At 41.5% G+C, this 17,833-nt stretch overlaps 3 protein-coding genes across 4 annotated transcripts in view; 2 read left to right on the forward strand and 1 right to left on the reverse strand.

Moving 5' to 3' along the window:
• Positions 1-3,003, reverse strand: part of bicral (BRD4 interacting chromatin remodeling complex associated protein like) — a 33,329-nt gene extending 30,326 nt beyond the window's left edge. For both annotated transcript variants that reach the window (XM_007892454.2, XM_007892451.2), the window contains exon 1: positions 2,908-3,003. Coding sequence is in view for 1 of the 2 variants with exons in the window: in XM_007892451.2 (XP_007890642.1) it covers positions 2,908-2,913 (6 nt within the window). In the remaining variant the exon portion in view is untranslated. The remainder of the gene's footprint in view (positions 1-2,907) is intronic.
• Positions 3,004-6,294: 3,291 nt separating this feature from the next.
• tbcc (tubulin folding cofactor C) lies at positions 6,295-7,642 on the forward strand. The gene has a single exon (XM_007892456.2). It carries the CDS (start codon positions 6,355-6,357, stop codon positions 7,414-7,416), a length of 1,062 nt encoding a protein of 353 aa, XP_007890647.2. The 5' UTR covers positions 6,295-6,354; the 3' UTR covers positions 7,417-7,642.
• Positions 7,643-12,111: 4,469 nt separating this feature from the next.
• On the forward strand, positions 12,112-17,411 carry prph2a (peripherin 2a (retinal degeneration, slow)). The gene is made up of 3 exons (XM_007892457.2): positions 12,112-12,689; positions 12,952-13,198; positions 17,179-17,411. Exons 1-3 carry the CDS (start codon positions 12,112-12,114, stop codon positions 17,407-17,409), a joined length of 1,056 nt encoding a protein of 351 aa, XP_007890648.2. The 3' UTR covers positions 17,410-17,411.
• Positions 17,412-17,833: the final 422 nt, after the last annotated feature.

The following is a 17,833-nucleotide window of genomic DNA, read 5'->3' on the forward strand; positions in this document are numbered from 1 at the left end:
GGAATTGCAAATTTAACAAATTGTTCTTATCGTATTATGCAAAACCTTTACACATTCTGTATTAAAGTACTGCAAATCCTCTATAATCCATACACAATCTTTAAACAATTAAAAACTTTTTTAAAATTACCATTATTAAAATAGCATTTTGGACTCTACAATTCTACATCTATTAATTGTTCAGAATGTAAATGCAGGTGCATTTGCATTCTGAAACAAGTACTTTTATCCGCTCTGCATTTTTATTCTACCAAGAGCAACAACGTAACCTCGTTTTCAAAGCTCTTTTTCAACGTGAGACTACTCTAATGGTTTACTTTATAGCCCATTTCAATGACTATCTGGAAAGTATAAAATTATTAGTCGGTTTTATTGTGCTCGTTTAAAACGACTGCACTATTAACTTAAGAGTTAAATGGGCAGCGAGTTAAATGTTGATCTATCTGCAGCCTAAATTATAAATAGGTTTACGTTAACATGCACCACAAGGAAATGCTAAAACATGGAAAGCGTCTGAAAATCTCGGATGTTTTTTACGGCGACCTAAAATTAAGAAAGACATTATATTATAATAAACGCCAAACCAGATATATAAAAAGTCGGTAAAATATTGGTTGAGAGACTGCATTTTGTTTTTATCGTGTTATGCAAAACCTTTACACATGAAAGCACCATACAAAGTATTGTGCACTAACATCAGGCTTTATTGTACCAAATAAATTGTACATTAGGACATTAGGCATACAACAAACACTGAGATAACATTGTCAAATCAATCGGCTTCTTTACTGTAGGGTACGGAGGACAAGGTCACCTTGACAAAAGACCGACTTTTTAATCAATGAAGGTGATTCCGGTGAAAAAATACTTAACCTCGTTTACTATTTCTTACCAAGAAGAACATGATTTTATAATTGTTTTAAAAAAGCAGCATCTAACTAAAATGGCGTCGGCCAGAATTAGAGGTGCGCCAGCACACCTGGCATCGCGCCAGGGCGGCGACTCTCCACCATTACATTAGTTTCAAATAGAGCCTTTTTAATATATATATATTATATATATACATATATAAAAAGTCGAATTACATCATTGCGGGGGGAGTAGGGAATTTGCAAACTCCAAACTAAATAAGTCCAACACCTCCCAAACCTTCGTCGCATGAGTTTCAAAATAATAAATTGGGTCTCAGCGGGGCCTAAACCGACAAAAAGCCCGTTGACGCCATTTTCAAAAGCGCCGAACTAGACTGGTTTGTGAGTTTATAGAAACGCTGAACCTTTGTAAAAACCCTGAAGCCGAGCTACATACATATATATATATATATATACATACACGCAATCAAAACGAAGATAATTAGCTTATAAACATTCCTCTAGCAAAGCGGTTTCTGCCTTTTTTTAAATACAAGTAAAAATCGTTTGCTCTCATTCGTCCAGATGAGAGAAATAAAAATATAAATTAAAGTAGTGGGGAAAGGGAGAGAGAGCAGAAAAACGACTGCTGTTGGGACAAAAATGAGCATTAAATGGCCCCGGTAGAGCGAGAGAGACGGACGGTTAATAGTAATGTCGGCCACCAAAGAGCCACGTCTTAAAATACACACATTAAGATAGAAAAGCGACTTGTAATTACTAACAAATCTGAAATAAAGAAAAAAAAGCTGGTGTCGTGACCATTTGAAAAAAATCCTGCAGTTACTGACACGGGGGAGGGGGGGGTTTGCTTCTTTTCTCCAAACAAAACCCCACCCAAAGCCCTTTTAAAGCGAGAAACCGTTTGGAAATGAGTCAGACGCGGTCTGGACTCTCAGAGGAGGGGGACGAGAGAAGAGAAGAGAGAAAAATTAAAAAAATAAAATAAAAGGCAGAAAGAGAGAGCGAGGGGGGTAAGAAATAGATCGACCTCCAATCCAATCCCGCCCATCGCCATGAACGGGAGGAGCGGGCGAGACGGCGTTTTTTTCTCTCTCTTGTATCGGGTTCACTTTCTTTCTTTATTTTAGTTAAAGCAACAGATCGGTTGGGAGCTGACGAAGGGACGAGGAGTTGGGAGTCAAAAAACACGACGACGTTTTATAAATGTACATTTTTTAAAAAAGCGAAGAGGCGATGGTTGGGGTGCGTCCTTTTTCCTCCTCGATGAGGAAGAAAAGCACGAAGGTTTTTTTTAGGTGAAAGGGAGTTGTTCATGTTCTTTCTCTCCTCGTCTTGAGAGAGAAATCGGGGAGTCTTTCCTTTTTTAAAAAAAGGAATGGACGCGTTGATGCCGGGGAGGGGGGGGGGCGAGAATAACCACCGTCAGGTCAATCTACCGCTTAAAACAACCGCAATCGCCCCTGAACTTGGACNAAAAAAAGCGTTTAGGGAAGCAGAAAGGGAGGAGGGTGGTGAGTTTTTGTCTCCAACCCCGTCCTGATCAAACGGAGGTGTTTGAGAGAACGAGAGGAGAAGAGGGGGAGGTAGAGGACGGGAAAAAAAGAGTACAAATCGATGACTCATTTAATTTTTTTTGAAGGGGTGGGGGGGAGTTGGGGTGGAGAGGTTCTTTATATATATATAAAGAGAGAAGTGCTGTTGAAATTCATCAGCGCGTCTGTGTCTCTTTGCAACTTAAGAGCTTTTCTCTCTCCTGGCTCTCACTCTGTGCTGCGCTGTGATGGTGGGTGGTGGTGATGTGATGGTGGTGTTTCTCTCTTGTCTAAAGCCGGGGAGGAGGAGGAGGAGGGAGATTTGTGTGATAAAAAGAGTACAATTCTTAGACCCTGTGTTTTCTCTCGCTCTCTTTTCCCCCCACCTCCCCTCGAAGGAGTTGTTGTTTTAGGGAGGGGGGGCGGAGGGTGTTTTTTTTTCTCTCCCTTTCCCTTGAAAATTTTTATCACAAAATTATAATACACTGAAGGAAACTCACCGTCATGAAGCGTGCCTTGTCAACGGGGCTTCCTCGCCATCGCGCCAGGGGCCGGCCACATCACCCGGCGCCAAAATAAAAAAACACACCACAACCCCCACCCCCCCCCCCCGCCAAAAAAACACACTCCCTGCTCCTCCTCCCCCCTCATACACACACACCACACACACACACACGCATATACGCACTGCTCACAGCAAGTCAGTCAGTTAGTAGTAAAGTGCTGGGGCCGAGAGCAGAGCTGTTCAAGGCATTTCCCTGCAAAAAAAAAAATTTGGAAAGGAATTAACTGAGCTGTTCAAAGGCAAACATCTGCGGTATGAAAGGATACAGGATGTGAAAATAATGTAAGGATTGGGAATAAAATTCTATGGACGCAGAACATTTAAAAAAAACTAATTCTATGAGTTAGTCTAGATATTCTGGAGCTGTTAGCAATCTCCCTTCAAATTGGGAAATTACAGCTGTTCTAGGTATTTTCCTGTAAATTGGGGCGGGGGGGGGTAGCTGGTAAAGGCATTTTCCTGCAAAATTGGTAGATGAAAATGCGTTTTCCCGCAAGTAGGGAGTGGGATAAAATAGAACTGCTCAAGGCACTTTCCTCCAAAAAATAAAATAATGCACAATATCTAAAAACAACTCGTTGATTGTAGGGGTTTGTTGTACTGGTTTGATAGAATTACCCCCAATTCTTTCCTTGTATTTTATATACCCTTTCTTATTGCAAATATTTGCGAAATGTATCTTTTTCGCTATGTATGCACACGTTTATGGGAATATTGCAAATAAGCCACCTTGCAGGTGGTTGGAGCAGGAAACTTGTAGATGGGAGATGAGTGGCTTTCGCCTTTTACAAAGGTGGTGACATGGCATTTTCTCTTTCTTTCTCGTTCCCGTCGATCGCCTTTGTGCTAGAATTTTTTTAACACCATTGCGACAATTAGAGAGCATAATTCTTCAGATGGACCTCACCACTGCGTTGTCCAATTTGGAAGAATTGGGACTTTTTATTATTTTTTGAATACATAGACATATATATATATATATACATAAAGTGAGACCAGCAGGATTTTGTGGGTGGTTTAAAAACATTGCTGCATCCCGAATAACGTGACAGCAGTAATAAAAACGAGCCTGTGACTGAAGCTGCCCTCCTGCACACGTGTCAACGCCATTCCTCTTTGAGGGCGGAGGGAGCGCGGCAGCGGCGGGCGCCCGGGGTCCTCTACCTGAGCCATTACGCATGCGCGTCCCGCTCCCCAGCAGTCGCTGCCTGTAACTGTACAATAGCCTCTCTCTCGCCCACTGACTGCAGCTCTCACTGCAGTGAGAGGCCGCACTGTGAAGGAGTGCAGCTTCGATTGCAACGTGCTGTCATTTTTTCCTTGCAATATTATTTCGTTTTTGCTTGCAGTTACTAGAAGGGGGGAGGGCTCTAAAAATGACGGTGCCTTGATTTTTGTTTTAAAAAAATCTATAAAGAGGTTCCAACACAACTCATGATCCTCTGTGGTTTCAGATGCAAAATGTGCATTGTTAAATGTTAAAAGTTTTTAAGTCGCAGGATTTCTTCAAACAGGAACGTGGAAAAGTGAGAGCAGACTCGTTGTTAAGGAAAAATTGATTCTGCTTTTCAACAATCTTTTGATTAAAAAATAATTTGGTCACTCAATCCATGGCTGTTTGTGGTACACTACTGCGTGCAATTGGCTGCTGCGTTTCACCCACCAAATATACAGTCAGTTCACTTTAAAGTATATTCTGTGAAGAGCTTCAAGACATCTTGAAGATGTGATAAGGTGCTATATCAGATGCAAGGATTATTATGCTCATACTTTCATAGGGAAAGAGGAAATCGCTCTTATTTTTTGCAGTTCCATTTATAGGTTTTTAGAAATTAAACACACATAACTGTTGACTTTATCCTGGGGAACCAGGGTCTCTGTGGCTGAGTAAGATCCAAGATAATAATGCCTGGCAGTTGAAGTTAGGAATTGAGTCGAAACTCTAGTGGTTTCAGTACCCGCCTCACAGCATAAGTCAGGTAGGTCTGCAGAACTTCAAGGCATCATTAATAACAGCCACAAACATGGAGGACAGACCAGTCAAAGTGGGGGGGGGGGTGAGATTATTCCCACTCATCTTCAGTTACCCCTGAAGGATGTTCCTAGTTGGCCAAGCCAATGGGAAGTTTGGCAATGTGGTTTTAGTTGGTTAAACTCCAGCTGTACCCCAAATAAACTCTGAGATCCAAGCCTTGGCTCTTACCAATCACTAAATAGTCCAGTACTAAGTAAGCAGAGAGAGCTCTCCCTCGCGGAAGAGAATACACAATGCATTCCAGACAAATGAAAGTTTCCATAGGTACAGTGTGTGGAACTGAGTAGTTTGGATACTCTTAAACTTAACCATGAGTTTCCACATGTGTCAGTCTCGCTGCTAACCAAAACAAATCAGGATTAGGGCTGCAGATATATCTACTGCAATCTGAAATTGTTTGATTAACACTTAAACTTATGCATAGTTCTATATAAAACATCCAATTGGATTTTTAATTGTTTTATTGAAAATAACCTATAATACTAACCACAAAAGTTAGCAAACATAAATCATGTTTTATTCTTCATGATGCAGCCTGTTAGATTAATTTGGAGAAAACATGTGATGAAAGTGTAACCAAAATAACCCTCAATATTTATTGGATACTAGGAACGGGCAATTTCAGGACAGATAGCAGGAAGTTTTTCTTAGAGGGTAAAACTGGAACAGGTTGCCAAGAAAGGTGGGAAAGGCCAGGATACTGGACTCATTCAAAAAAAGCTTGATGCATTGAATGAGGGACAGAAAGGAGGGCTTTCAGGAGATATCAGGTTGAATGGCCGAAAAGGCTTTTTTTTATTCCGACCAATCTAATGAAGGTTGGCCAATACAACCAGGGAAGGTCTCCCTTCTCTTTCCAAACAGGGGCAGGGGATAACATCCACATCACAATAGAACATATCAACTGAAGCACGTTTCCCTTCCTCTTCCCAAAGTCCTGCCCTGTCTGATTGTCACCCGAGGGGTCAAAGTCTTGACCGAGGAAGATGTGTGGAACCGAGCAGTTTCTGATCTGGGGACGAGATTACAACCAATTGAGCAAACCAAAGGCTTGCAATTCACTTTACAGTAAATTCACTTTACAGTATGTATATTCTGTGAAGCGCTTTGAGACGTCTCGAATTATTATTATTATTTATTGTTAGGGAAGAGTGGTGGTGATGGAGACCCAGAAGGGCAGTTGGGGTGTGGGACCGACACGTGACCGGAGACGCCAAGCAGCAAAGCTCCCTGTGACCAAAGAGGCCGCCGCGGCCAATCACAATGACCGATGCAACGAGGCGGCGGCCGCGATTGGACCAACCAGGTGGCTCGTTAGGAGTTGGCAGTTAGAAACGGTCCCCAAAGATGGCGCTGGTTGGCGGTGAGACTGAGAACGGGGAGCGTTTGTCGGACGAAAACCCCGAGTACGATCGGCGAAAGGAGAAGGTGGGCGAGAGGCTACAGCGCAGGGACCAGGAGAGGCAGCTGGGGGTGGAGAGGAGGAAGCACCAGAAGGAGGTGCAGACCGCCAAGAAGGAGAAAATCAACTTTTTCGCCTCGACTTTCTCCGGCGAGAAGTCTGGCGTCGAGGGGCTGTTGGAGGCCTGCGGCTCACTGGACAAGGCCGCTATGCCCGGCCACTTCGAGCAGGTGGCGGCCAAGATGCAGCAGCTGCAGAAGTTCCTGAACGACAACATGATGTTCCTCTCCCCCTACGACCAGCGCCAGGCGCAGAAGGCTCTGCAGAAGCTCCAGGCCAATGTGGTCGAGAAGCGGGAGGAGCATCTCCCCAAGAAGAAATTCGCCTTCAAGTCCCGCAAGAAGGCGGCCGCCCACGCCCCCAGGTCTGCTTCACCCGCCTCCTTGATCTCCACCGTCAGCCCGAAACCTGCCGACTCCACAACAAGGGAGGACCAAAACCTATGCGGCTTTTCAGACGCCGACTCCCAAGTGCTCGTCAGGCGAGCAGAGGAGATCAATGGGAAAGACGTGCTCCTGAGCAGGTTGTCCAACTGCGTGGTGAAGCTCTTGGGATCGCCCAACACCCTGCACATCAAGAATGTGACCGACACCAAGGTTTTGTGCGGACCTGTCTCGACCTCGGTCTTTGTGGATCAATCAGTCGGTTGCACTTTTGCTGTTGCATGTCAGCAGCTGCGGACCCATAACACGAAAGACGCAAACGTATATCTGCATGTGACAAGCAGAGCCATCATAGAGGATTGCACTGGTGTATCTTTTGCTCCTTTTAACTGGAAGTATGAAGGCATCGAGAAGGATTTTGAGCTGGCAGGTTTGGACAGAACGAAAAACAATTGGAACAATATTGATGATTTCAACTGGCTAGCATCTGATCATTCTCCAAACTGGAGAGTCCTGGCTGAAGAGTCTAGAATAACTGACTGGGACAAAAGTTTGTCACCGTGAGGTGTGGTTGTGCCAAAATTGAGTGTTTACAGAGCTTTTGCAGATTATCATTTAAATTTATTGCGTTCCCAGCCTATGCTACAATCTGCAGCTCTACCTATACTTGAACTTACATAAATAGTTTGTATTGAGCAACAAGCAAGTAATCTTAATTTTTGCTTGACTTTGATTTTGTGATACTAATTGGTTTGTCAATAGACTTAATAAATTATACAGTTTGCACATGTATATTGTATTTTATTTTTAGCTATACCACTCAGAGGTATTCTCTGCTACTCAAAAAATTCTGAACACTATATTTGAGTCTATTAGAAAATTTTGCCACCGAACATACAAGCCCAAATACTGTTATGCTTCATATAATAAGAGGTGATAGATTTAGAAACTGACAGAATTATTAATTCTATATTATTCAAAAAGAGAAGGAAGCTTCTCCCAGTGTCCTAGCTAACATTCCCTCAAATAAAAACGGTCACAGTCCATGGCTGTTGCTGTGTGCAAATTGAATGCAACGTTTCACCACAAAATTCAACAACAAATTACATACGTATACTGCCCTTCATATCAGGATGTCGCAAGACGCTGTTAACGGTATATCCAGTGAAGTGCCTTGAGATGTCTTGGTGATGGTGATAAAATGCTATAATGCAAGGATTTATTATTTTTATTTGGAAATATTAGATGGAATTAATTTTCCTGCACTGGCACTTTTGACCGTTCTATTTAGCTTCCTGTGAATTATATGAGCTTACTTATATATTAAAAAAATCAATTTTACCATCATTATCTTGCTTAAGGCCCACATTCATACTGGTATAGTGTAATACTCTTTTTAAGAAGAAGCTTACTATCTCCAACACAGTTGTGGATGAGTTGCAAGAAGGGGATATGACTTGAAATTGTCTTTGATCGTCACATTTGGTATAGTTTACAGGAATTAATTAGTTTTGTTTAGACTTCTAGACACCAGAAAAGCCATGCCAAGATATTTTAACTTGCTTCCCATTCACTGGACTTACGTGATCAGCACTCTTTTCTCCCCCCAATTGTCCCAGAATATGCAAAGTACATAACTCACTGATGGACTACCTTAACTCATGAAACTACCTTGTTAGAGAAAGCACTGACAAATCTTACAAGAGTCCAACCAAACATTTGCTTGTGGCAAAGATTTCCAGTAACTAAACTCAAGTTATCCAGGCAATAAAAGGCTCAAGGCTGAACAAAGATGCTTCAGGTTAAAGCTTTTCATACCTAGTAAATACTACTATATGAAATAGTTCCTAGGAAATGTTACTTTATTTTAGAAGAAGCAATGTGCAGGAATTTAAAAGATTCTGCAACCGCAATAAAAAGGTTCTGAAAAAAAAAGGATAGTTGGGCAGGAGAGAATAGGCCAGGATAATTTTCCCATATTTCTGATCTTAGCTCACTTAGCTGAGAGAATTAGCATTAGCTCCAATACTTTCAAGAGTGATAACAGCACTTCTCACACTCAGCAGCAAAATATCCACTCTTTTCTGCATTGGTTCTTTCTGCAGTCATACAAACCAGAAAAGCTTCAGGTAAAATTCCCAGTCTGTGCATAGTTGGCTGATCTTAGCTGGAACAATAACCGTGATTCTTGCAGAACTGGACCGTGAGCAGCACTATATATTGAAAGAGCTGAGCTTTTTATTTGGTGTGTGAAGATTCAATCAGGATGGGTCGAATTTGAGTGGGATATAGAACACAAGTGGTTGGGGGAGGGAGGGTGACCGTGAGCACGGTTGAAGAGGAAGGACTCTATGCGTGACCTGAAGATGGGGAAGGAAGGGGCAAGGTAGAGGGATTGCGGGAGAGGCCAGAGTTTCAGGGCATATTGGCTTAAACGTGCAGTCGCCGAGGGACCAGCAGGAAGCCGGAGCCAATTGAGGGGAGGCAACGGATAGTAAGCAGGTTGGAGAGGAGCTGCCAGGGCATTCAGCAATTTGAAGACAAGTGTGAGGATCTTGAAATCGATCCATTCTCTGATAGGGAGCTTGTGGAGTCTGGGTACGAAGTTTAGTGCGGGTGGAATCTCATCAGATAGCCGTAAAACAAAGCCTTGCTGCAGATGTCAGGATAATGGATTCTGCTACTTTAAAACCAGTCTCCCGCTGTGTTTAATATTTTAAAACCGATTAGCTAACCTTGAATAAAGGCAGTTGTGTTAGCAGCTTGTTGTTGCCAAGTACAAGTGGTCCTTGAGAATACAAATTCCTGCAAAACAAGTATCTTTCATAGCTTTCAGTGGTAGTTGAGGGGAAAGAAACTCCTATGGTGTAATATTAGTCTGCTAAACTTCAGAGCTGTTAGGGATCTCCTGGATTCAGGAACACAGATTGTTGTCAAAACATGAGCCAGATTCCTAGAATTTGATTCATGTAAAAATGTAAATGTTCAAAATGTAAATATTTCCTATCTTAGTTGTAGTCAGAACCACTCTCTGTATTGTCTTATCTAAAGCAGCAACTGTAGGGTGGGTGCAATAAACACATCTATTTTGTTCTAATTCTTATTCATTTCAGGTTTAAATAAAATAAGGTATTTTATACAAAGTGTTGGCAATATTACCATTACCAAAACCCTTTTGACAGATTAGTTTAAGTAAAAATGTTGATTTTAGCAACTATTAATGTAAATCACTAGATTTCAAATTTAAGTCCCAGGATGTCTACCTGTTCAGATAAATATTGAAGATCCCAAGTATTATTCAAAAAGAGTCTTGACCAAAAAATCTTTCAGATAAAATTCATGGCTGTTTGAAACATGGCTGAGCACAACTTGGTTATCACGCTGGCCTACAAACACAGTTACTACATTTTACAGTAAAATCCCATGAAGTACTTTAGATGTTTCCATTGAGATGTGATAAGGTTATAAGATGCTATATCAATTGCAAGGATTATCAGAGTTCAACAATCTAATAGGTCCATCTTGGACTTCCATATTTAATTTTTTTCCTCTTTACCATTTTGAGTTTAAATTACATCAAATTGTATTCTTTTAAATATGCACCCGCATGTTCAACAGACTATTTACAATGGTTTTGTTGGCTTGCGAGCACTGTTTTAAAAATCGTTGAGATTCGTCAGAACAAGTAAATCCCTCAACCAAACAAAATGACTTTCCATTTTCATGACTTCAAAAATACCATGTAACTCATAGATTAATTTGATCTAAAATGTAATTTTGGAACTCTATTCATAGGTGTATTAGCTCTTTTAAAAAAAAGTTAGTCATGTACAATAAGTAGTTTTATATTTCCAGTCACTGGCAGAATGAATACAGTGGCTACAGGCTTTAGTTTCTCTATAGGCTCAGTGGAGTGCACTGAAGCAATGCAAATAATGAAGATCTTGGGATGGATGACTCCTTGTTTTTGTGCTGAGTTAGCTGGTCTCAGTCTGGGTATTCCCCGTGCGTTAGTATTGGTCTGAGTGCTCTCGAGCTAAGGAGGAGAAAATTCAAGAAAGGCTGACCGACCGCTTCTGATTGCTGTCAGATCAACCTTACTGGAAAGAGTACACAGACTGGCTCCAACAACGATGGTCTGCCTTATGGTCGAATAGCCTCTCTCACTAAATAGTCTCCTCTCACTGTCAACCACTCACAAATGAAGATTAGCTACTTAGGAAAGGGACAGGATGGCTTTCAGTCATCGTATATGGGAAAGCGGGATAGAGACTGCAAAAATAACATGACAACAAAACCAGGAGTACATATCAGATCGTTTAATGCTGAACAAACATTAAACTATATGAGTTACAGATCCCCTAAGTGTAAGATTTCTGAAGAGCTTAATTGCAATCCTGTTTCACAGCTTTGCGTACTCCACTTGCATGGATCTATTAATACGGTCGAGGCGAATGTTTATTTATTCCAGGGCATTAACCTACATTTAAGGTTATGTTCGCTTGTTATTTTAACCTTTTTCATTTTGTACAAAAAAAAACATGTAATGTGTGGAAACAAAGTGTAAGAATTCACGACACGGTTCCATTTGATTTAAAAAGGGTCCACGAAAATCACCTCTTAGACTGGTCTGGGAAAGCAATAGCCACACAAAGCACCGGGTGGGTGGGTGGGTGGGTGGGTGGGCAGTCAAGTCGGGTGAACATTCAGTCAAGCCCCCAACTCCTCAAACTTTCTAGGTGCGAGCACAACAGCTGACAATGTGAGTGCAAAGCAACTACACAGTAAAAAGGCGGATTAATTTCAATCGCTCATCTGGGGCAGAGATTTCTCTGAATGATTACAGATAAGCCCTGTGATTGGTATTAAGGTGACGTCTCGCAGACTCAGATTTTCTCCTGTGGCGTTCGGATCCGTTTCGTTTCGCTAAGGAAAGGTCCACCGCTATTAGCTTTTTAGTGACGTGCTGTCGGTTTCAGGCTGGAAATATAACTTTTTGCGCTTTTTTTTTTGGGGGGGGGAGGAAAAGCAACATTTCGTTTGCTGGAGCACGTTGCCTGATGGCAGATGTGTTTCCAGGGTGTTCAGTATGGAGGGACAGATGACTGGGCTTAACTCAGGCAGTCTGCGCCCTATCCTTTCTACACCCACGCACATGCTTTTCTAATTTATTCTCCCCTCTTCCCCCCACAACGCCACAAGTTTCGATTTTTTTTCGGACTTAACGCAAAAAAAAAAAAAAAAATTAACATTCAGAAAATGACCTTGAAAATCAAATTCAACCTGCAGAAGCGGGTCAAGCTCGCCCAGGGGTTATGGCTCCTAAACTGGTTCTGTGTGCTCTCGAGCATCGTGATCTTCGGGATGGGTTTATTCCTCAAGATCGAGCTGAAAAAACGGAGCGAAGTGATGGACAACGCGGAGAGTCATCTGGTGCCCAACTCGCTCATCCTTGTCGGAGTCTTTGGCTGCGCCATCAACTGCTTTGGGGGCAAGTTTTGCTACGATTCATTGGATCCGTCCAAATTCGCGCGATGGAAGTCCATCCTGAAGATTTACTTGGCCTTCTGTTTGCTCTTCTGTTTCCTGACCTTCGTCACCATCATCGTGTGTTTCCTGATGCGCCTGTGTTTGGACGAGACCCTGTCCGTGGGGCTGAGGAACGGCATGAAGTTCTACCGCGACACCGACACCCCGGGCAGGTGCTTCATGAAGAAGACCATCGATCAGCTGCAGATGGAGTTTCGCTGCTGCGGAAACAACGGCTTTCGAGATTGGTTCGAAATCCAGTGGATCAGCAACAGATACCTGGACTTCAGCTCCAAGGACGTGAAAGAGTAAGTCAAAAGCGCCGAGAATTCGTGTCCGGGGGTAGGAGTGACCACCCGGTGATGGTGATGTAGCGCTACTCCTGTCATTGGGTGTAAAATGACCCTTAATTTCGCCCTCAGTGTGAGAGCGGATTCGCTTGGTGTGTCCCATCGTTACGGATAAGACGAGGAGAACGGATGTGTTCATTGACAGGTCCCCTTTTTGGTGGTCCTGTAGATGGGTTTCCAGAGACCGGTTATTGTGAGGTCCGATTCTTTCTCTTTACAGTCGCGTTAAGAGCAATGTCGATGGCAAGTTTCTGGTGGATGACGTCCCGTTCAGCTGCTGTAACCCGGCGTCCCCCCGACCCTGCATCCAGCAGCACATCACCAACAACTCCGCACACTTCAGCTACGAGCACCAGACCGAGGAACTCAACCTGTGGACCCGAGGCTGTAAGCAGGCGGTCCTCAACTACTACGCCGGCATGATGCAGAGTATGGGAATCCTGCTCTTGTTTATCTGGGTGTTCGAGGTAAGCGAAGTCCGTGAAGTGTGACAGGTGATCGCACACTTAACTGATCGAGACCATCACCTGCAGTGTGGGTCCCCCTCCCCCCGGGAGTGCAGACACAGAGTACTTGTTGACGTTCTGGTTATAAATGTTAGTGTCGCGAAGCTCCCGCGCAAACAATCACATCCTTTGCTACTTTGCTGTGATGTGAAAATGGACCGGTCATTTCGGTGCGCAATTGGAGCGCTTTTCACGTGTGTTTGTACAGTATGTACCGACTTCAGCACTGGATTTCTCAATGGGATTGTAGAGGAGGAGAAAGGAAAAAAAAATAGTGAATTGTTCGTGGACAAATGCAGATTGCGTACATCTCGATGTCTGGCGTTGTGCATTTAGGCTTTTGCTAAGTACTGAGCCCGTGTGAGTTGCCAATTGTATCTATGTTGATGTAATTGATTTATTGGTCAGATTAGCGGGGAACGTGGAAACTGTCGTTTAACACAATATTGTTTATAATAATAATAATCCTTGCATTTGATATAGCGCTTTTCACGTCGGGAGGACGTCCCAAAGCGCTTCACAGAACACACTGTAAAGTGAATTGACTGTATATTTGTGGGCGAACGCGGCAGCCAATTGCGCACAGCAATGTCCCACAAACAGTCTTAGATTGAAAATGACCAATTTATTATTGTTTTGTTTTTTTGGAGGGATTATTATTAGGCTCTGTGTGGAGTAAGGAAACTTGCCCAAGGTTTCGCCCTCTGCCTGGAATTGAACTCAGGTCTCTCGCTTACAAAGCGAGTGCTCTACCCACTGAGCTACAGGACTCCACGCTGTCCCGTCTCTGATAAAATTTGCCTGTAATGTCTGCTGACAAGTTCAGAGTCTCCTCACCAATTTGGGATTACCTGGAACTTCTTCTGTGTTACGCGTTGATTTAATTCGACGAGAACGATCGCTAAAAACAGAAAAACGTGTTATTTTCTGTAGTGATTTTTTTAAAAAAATTGCACCGATTCCTAACAATATCTTAAGTGAAAATCATGAGCGATTTATCTTATATCCACTAGATTGGGGGCAGATAGAGGGCTGTTGTGCATTGGCTTTCACCAATGCTTCCAGATCAACGCTTTAAAGATTAAGTGGTGTGTCTTCTTGGGGATCAAGTGCTGTTAAATGAATGTCCTTTTTAAAAACCTTTTCTTTTTGTATCAAAACTCAACGGTTCTTTCCAACATGTCTATGCTTTCGATCATAATGGTAGAACCTTTAGAGAGGTGGGGTTAAGTTGCCAATACAATATTTTGTGGTGTGGATATTGATAATATCCTAAATAACACGATTATATCTTTACATCTGTTGTGCAATTCAAAATATCGATGCTTTGTTGACTTCAAAGTAACAATGTGAGCTGAGTTCACACGACCGTCTTTTTTAAACATAAGGGTTATTTTAGAGTTTTCAAATACAAAAAAAGAACCATTTAATGCTAAAGAATTCCAAAATATATATTTTTTTCTAGTATTATTGCAATGAGAACAAGTACAAATGTTTACATAAATCATCCCCCCAAATTTCATCATTTAATCATTCAATTACCACGGCCTTCTTGACAGATTTAAATATCCCCAAATAAGCACAAAATGAAGCCAGATCCTAAATTTCTACAGCACAACCGATTAATTGAATCGCATGGGGCTATCGTATTTTGAGCAGTATGATCATTGGCTTTCCTGTGGCTCAGGTCAGCCTGAGCAATGGTCTCGCCGTTTTTTTGTTGTTGCCAATTTTCTCCACTTGCTTATCCCTAAAGGTTCTGACCCTTTGTGACCCTGGTCCCTACCCAAGTTGCCATTCTTCACCAGTGAGTAATTGCATTGTGGAGGTCATCATTGACAAACTTGTCATGGCCCAACCCACACGCCCACATATTTTCCAGCAGGAGTCACTGGGTAGGAAACAGGAGTGAGAACCCTGGTCAATTCCCCTCCCCGCTTTCAAGCCTGGAAACATTGATGTCCATTGTAACAGCCCAATTGTGATTTGTTTAAAATCAGCAAGTGCTACGGGTTTGCGCAACTCAGAGTGGGATTAGAATCTGGGTACGAGACCATTGCATTTACCTATGAAGATATTAGGGCAAGTTACATCTTTCATGATCATGTAAACTGCCTATCCTTAATATGTTTACCAAGCCTATATTTGCAAAGACTAATTTGATGCGCTATAGGTATGGAATTAGAAATTGGGTCAAGAGGGAAGAAACAAGTGCACAAGAACAGTCTAATGCTTCAAACGAAATAACATTCCCTTTAATGGAATGGAGAGGACACTTGGCATGATTAAACAATTCATTAAGACTTTTTAAATATAAAAAGTGACTATGACAAAGTCAGTCCATGCCTATACATTTGAAGCAATGTCCATGATCAATATAAAGGATAGAAAAATGACATTGGCCAAATACACCAATATTATCAGTCACTTCCTTGTAAATAACTACAGAAAACATTCATTTTTACACTAAATACATCTATCTTTTATGTCTGAGACAACATTGATTGTTTATATACAAATCTAGGAAGACACTAATAAATATGTTTTAGGGCAGTAACCACAAAACAAACCAGATATTTGGTGACCATCAACGATTATTTGAAATAAGGCGTAAAATGGTCTCTTCGTGGAATAACTTATTTTAAGATTCATAGAAAACAAGTAAATTATCAAATTCTGGGGCCAGTTTTCCACAGACATTGCACAAAATAGCAACCAGATAGCTTACCTAGAAACGTATTTGGTATCACAGTGCAATATTTAAATTGAATAATGATTTTTCCTCTTTCCTCTGAGGTGGGTCACATGGTCCAAGCTTTCCCCTCTCAGTAAAGAACACATGTCCACATTTGTGTCACTTTTCTTTCCTCTAAATCAAATCATATCCAGATGGTTTAGGGAAATCCCCAAATCAGTCAAGTCTTAACCATAATTTTCCCAGTTGAGATCTCCAGGCTGAATGTCACAAAGGGAGTTAGTTGTATGCTTAAATTACCCTACTGGATATCCTTAAAATTCTGATCAGAGGTGTAAAACCTAATGTGGGAAGTCATGAAATTCAGTAAACAACATAGTGAATATGGTAGTGGTTAGTAATCCGCGTTACTTTTCCGGAACTTTATGTAGATATACAAGATAGAATTATTGAAGATACCTGCCTCACACCATTTCTAATCACTAATTTGGCATAGGAATAAAGCATAACTAACCACCATCACATATATCATCCTTTATAACACTAAGTGAGGTGCAGTACATTTCTTTAGTCACCAATTCTACATTGTCACTGTGCAGTACTTTATTTGCCTATTGAGGGAAGTGGGAGAGGTGCTCTCAGGAATCCAGAGCAGGAGTGGCCTAATGGTCTACTCAACCACATATTCTATTCCAACTCTGTAATTCTATTTCTATCCCTTTTCCCCATATTCCTCAATACTTTACTTACTGATCTTGTTGTTACCAATTTCATGTTAAAACTGTTCTGTATTTATGGAACCAACGATTGGCGAGGTATTATATCGATTTGCTTACAGAAAAAGTTATAAATCAAACATAATTGAGGATTAGATCATGTCACATATCAAATCAATAAAACTCACAGCAGCTAAAGATAGAAGGAATCTATAACTGAACTAACAATATAGAGGAGCCAGATCATTCTAATACTTAACCAGGTTGTGATGATAGAAATCAGACAACCATTTTGCAGTTTTGATGCTGTTAAATATACATGCCAGAACATTTGAATTCAAGATCATAGTGAAATATACAGTAGACACTATTTTAAAACCTGGAGGATTTGATCACATGTAGATTACATTCAAATTAAAAACCACAGCAGAAACACAGGTATTGATTTCTACGCACTATAAAAACACGTGTATTGCTATTTGCATACACTAATGGTTTGGGTTTATTTATGGTGTATTCTGTGCCTGTAGATTGGTGTAGTGGCTGGGATGCGATATTTGCACACAGCCCTGGAAAACATTGAAAACCCGGAAGATCCCGAGTGTGAGAGTGAGGGCTGGTTACTGGAGAAAGGCTTCAAGGAAACATTTCAATCCATGTTGGAAAGCATTAAAGCTCTTGGTAAGTTCAACCAGGTAGATGCAACCGAAGAAAAGCAAGAGGATGCAACGGGCACTCCCACCGTCGCCACAGTCAGTTGAAGAGATTGAGAAGCAAGTCAACACAAAATAATTTGGATTTATGAGGAAATGAAACATTGACTTAAGTATACCATCTTACATGTACAATACCAAACCAAATGCATAAATCCCTTCATTGTATAATATTGAAAATTCTTTATGATGATAAAAAATAGAATCTCCTGTATTTTGTTTTCATGTGGAACCAGTCACCTATTTGCTCCTGAATTGTCATTTACACTCATTCTGACTATACTGTATATTTATTCGGCGGCGTACTTTCTGCTATGTTGTGGAAAACGTAACCAATTTGTCTGAACCTGGAAATGCGGCTCTGTAACAGAACAAAGCACTTATTTTACAATATGTTCCTGTCATCTTTAACGTAGTTCAAACACGATGTAACAGGATGTGTGCTGCTGCAAACTAGGGCAGAATATTAAAA

Source organism: Callorhinchus milii, unplaced genomic scaffold (genome assembly GCF_018977255.1).
Source record: "Callorhinchus milii isolate IMCB2004 unplaced genomic scaffold, IMCB_Cmil_1.0 Scaffold3, whole genome shotgun sequence".
Taxonomy (NCBI): Eukaryota; Metazoa; Chordata; class Chondrichthyes; order Chimaeriformes; family Callorhinchidae; genus Callorhinchus; species Callorhinchus milii.

Bases quoted from the DNA above. Each gene is read 5' to 3' on its own strand.
- tbcc (XM_007892456.2), top strand. From the start codon at position 6,355: ATGGCGCTGGTTGGCGGTGAGACTGAGAACGGGGAGCGTTTGTCGGAC.
- prph2a (XM_007892457.2), top strand. From the start codon at position 12,112: ATGACCTTGAAAATCAAATTCAACCTGCAGAAGCGGGTCAAGCTCGCC. The intron at 12,690-12,951 runs GTAAGTCAAAAG...TTCTCTTTACAG, and splicing joins AGCTCCAAGGACGTGAAAGA to TCGCGTTAAGAGCAATGTCG. The intron at 13,199-17,178 runs GTAAGCGAAGTC...CTGTGCCTGTAG, and splicing joins TGTTTATCTGGGTGTTCGAG to ATTGGTGTAGTGGCTGGGAT.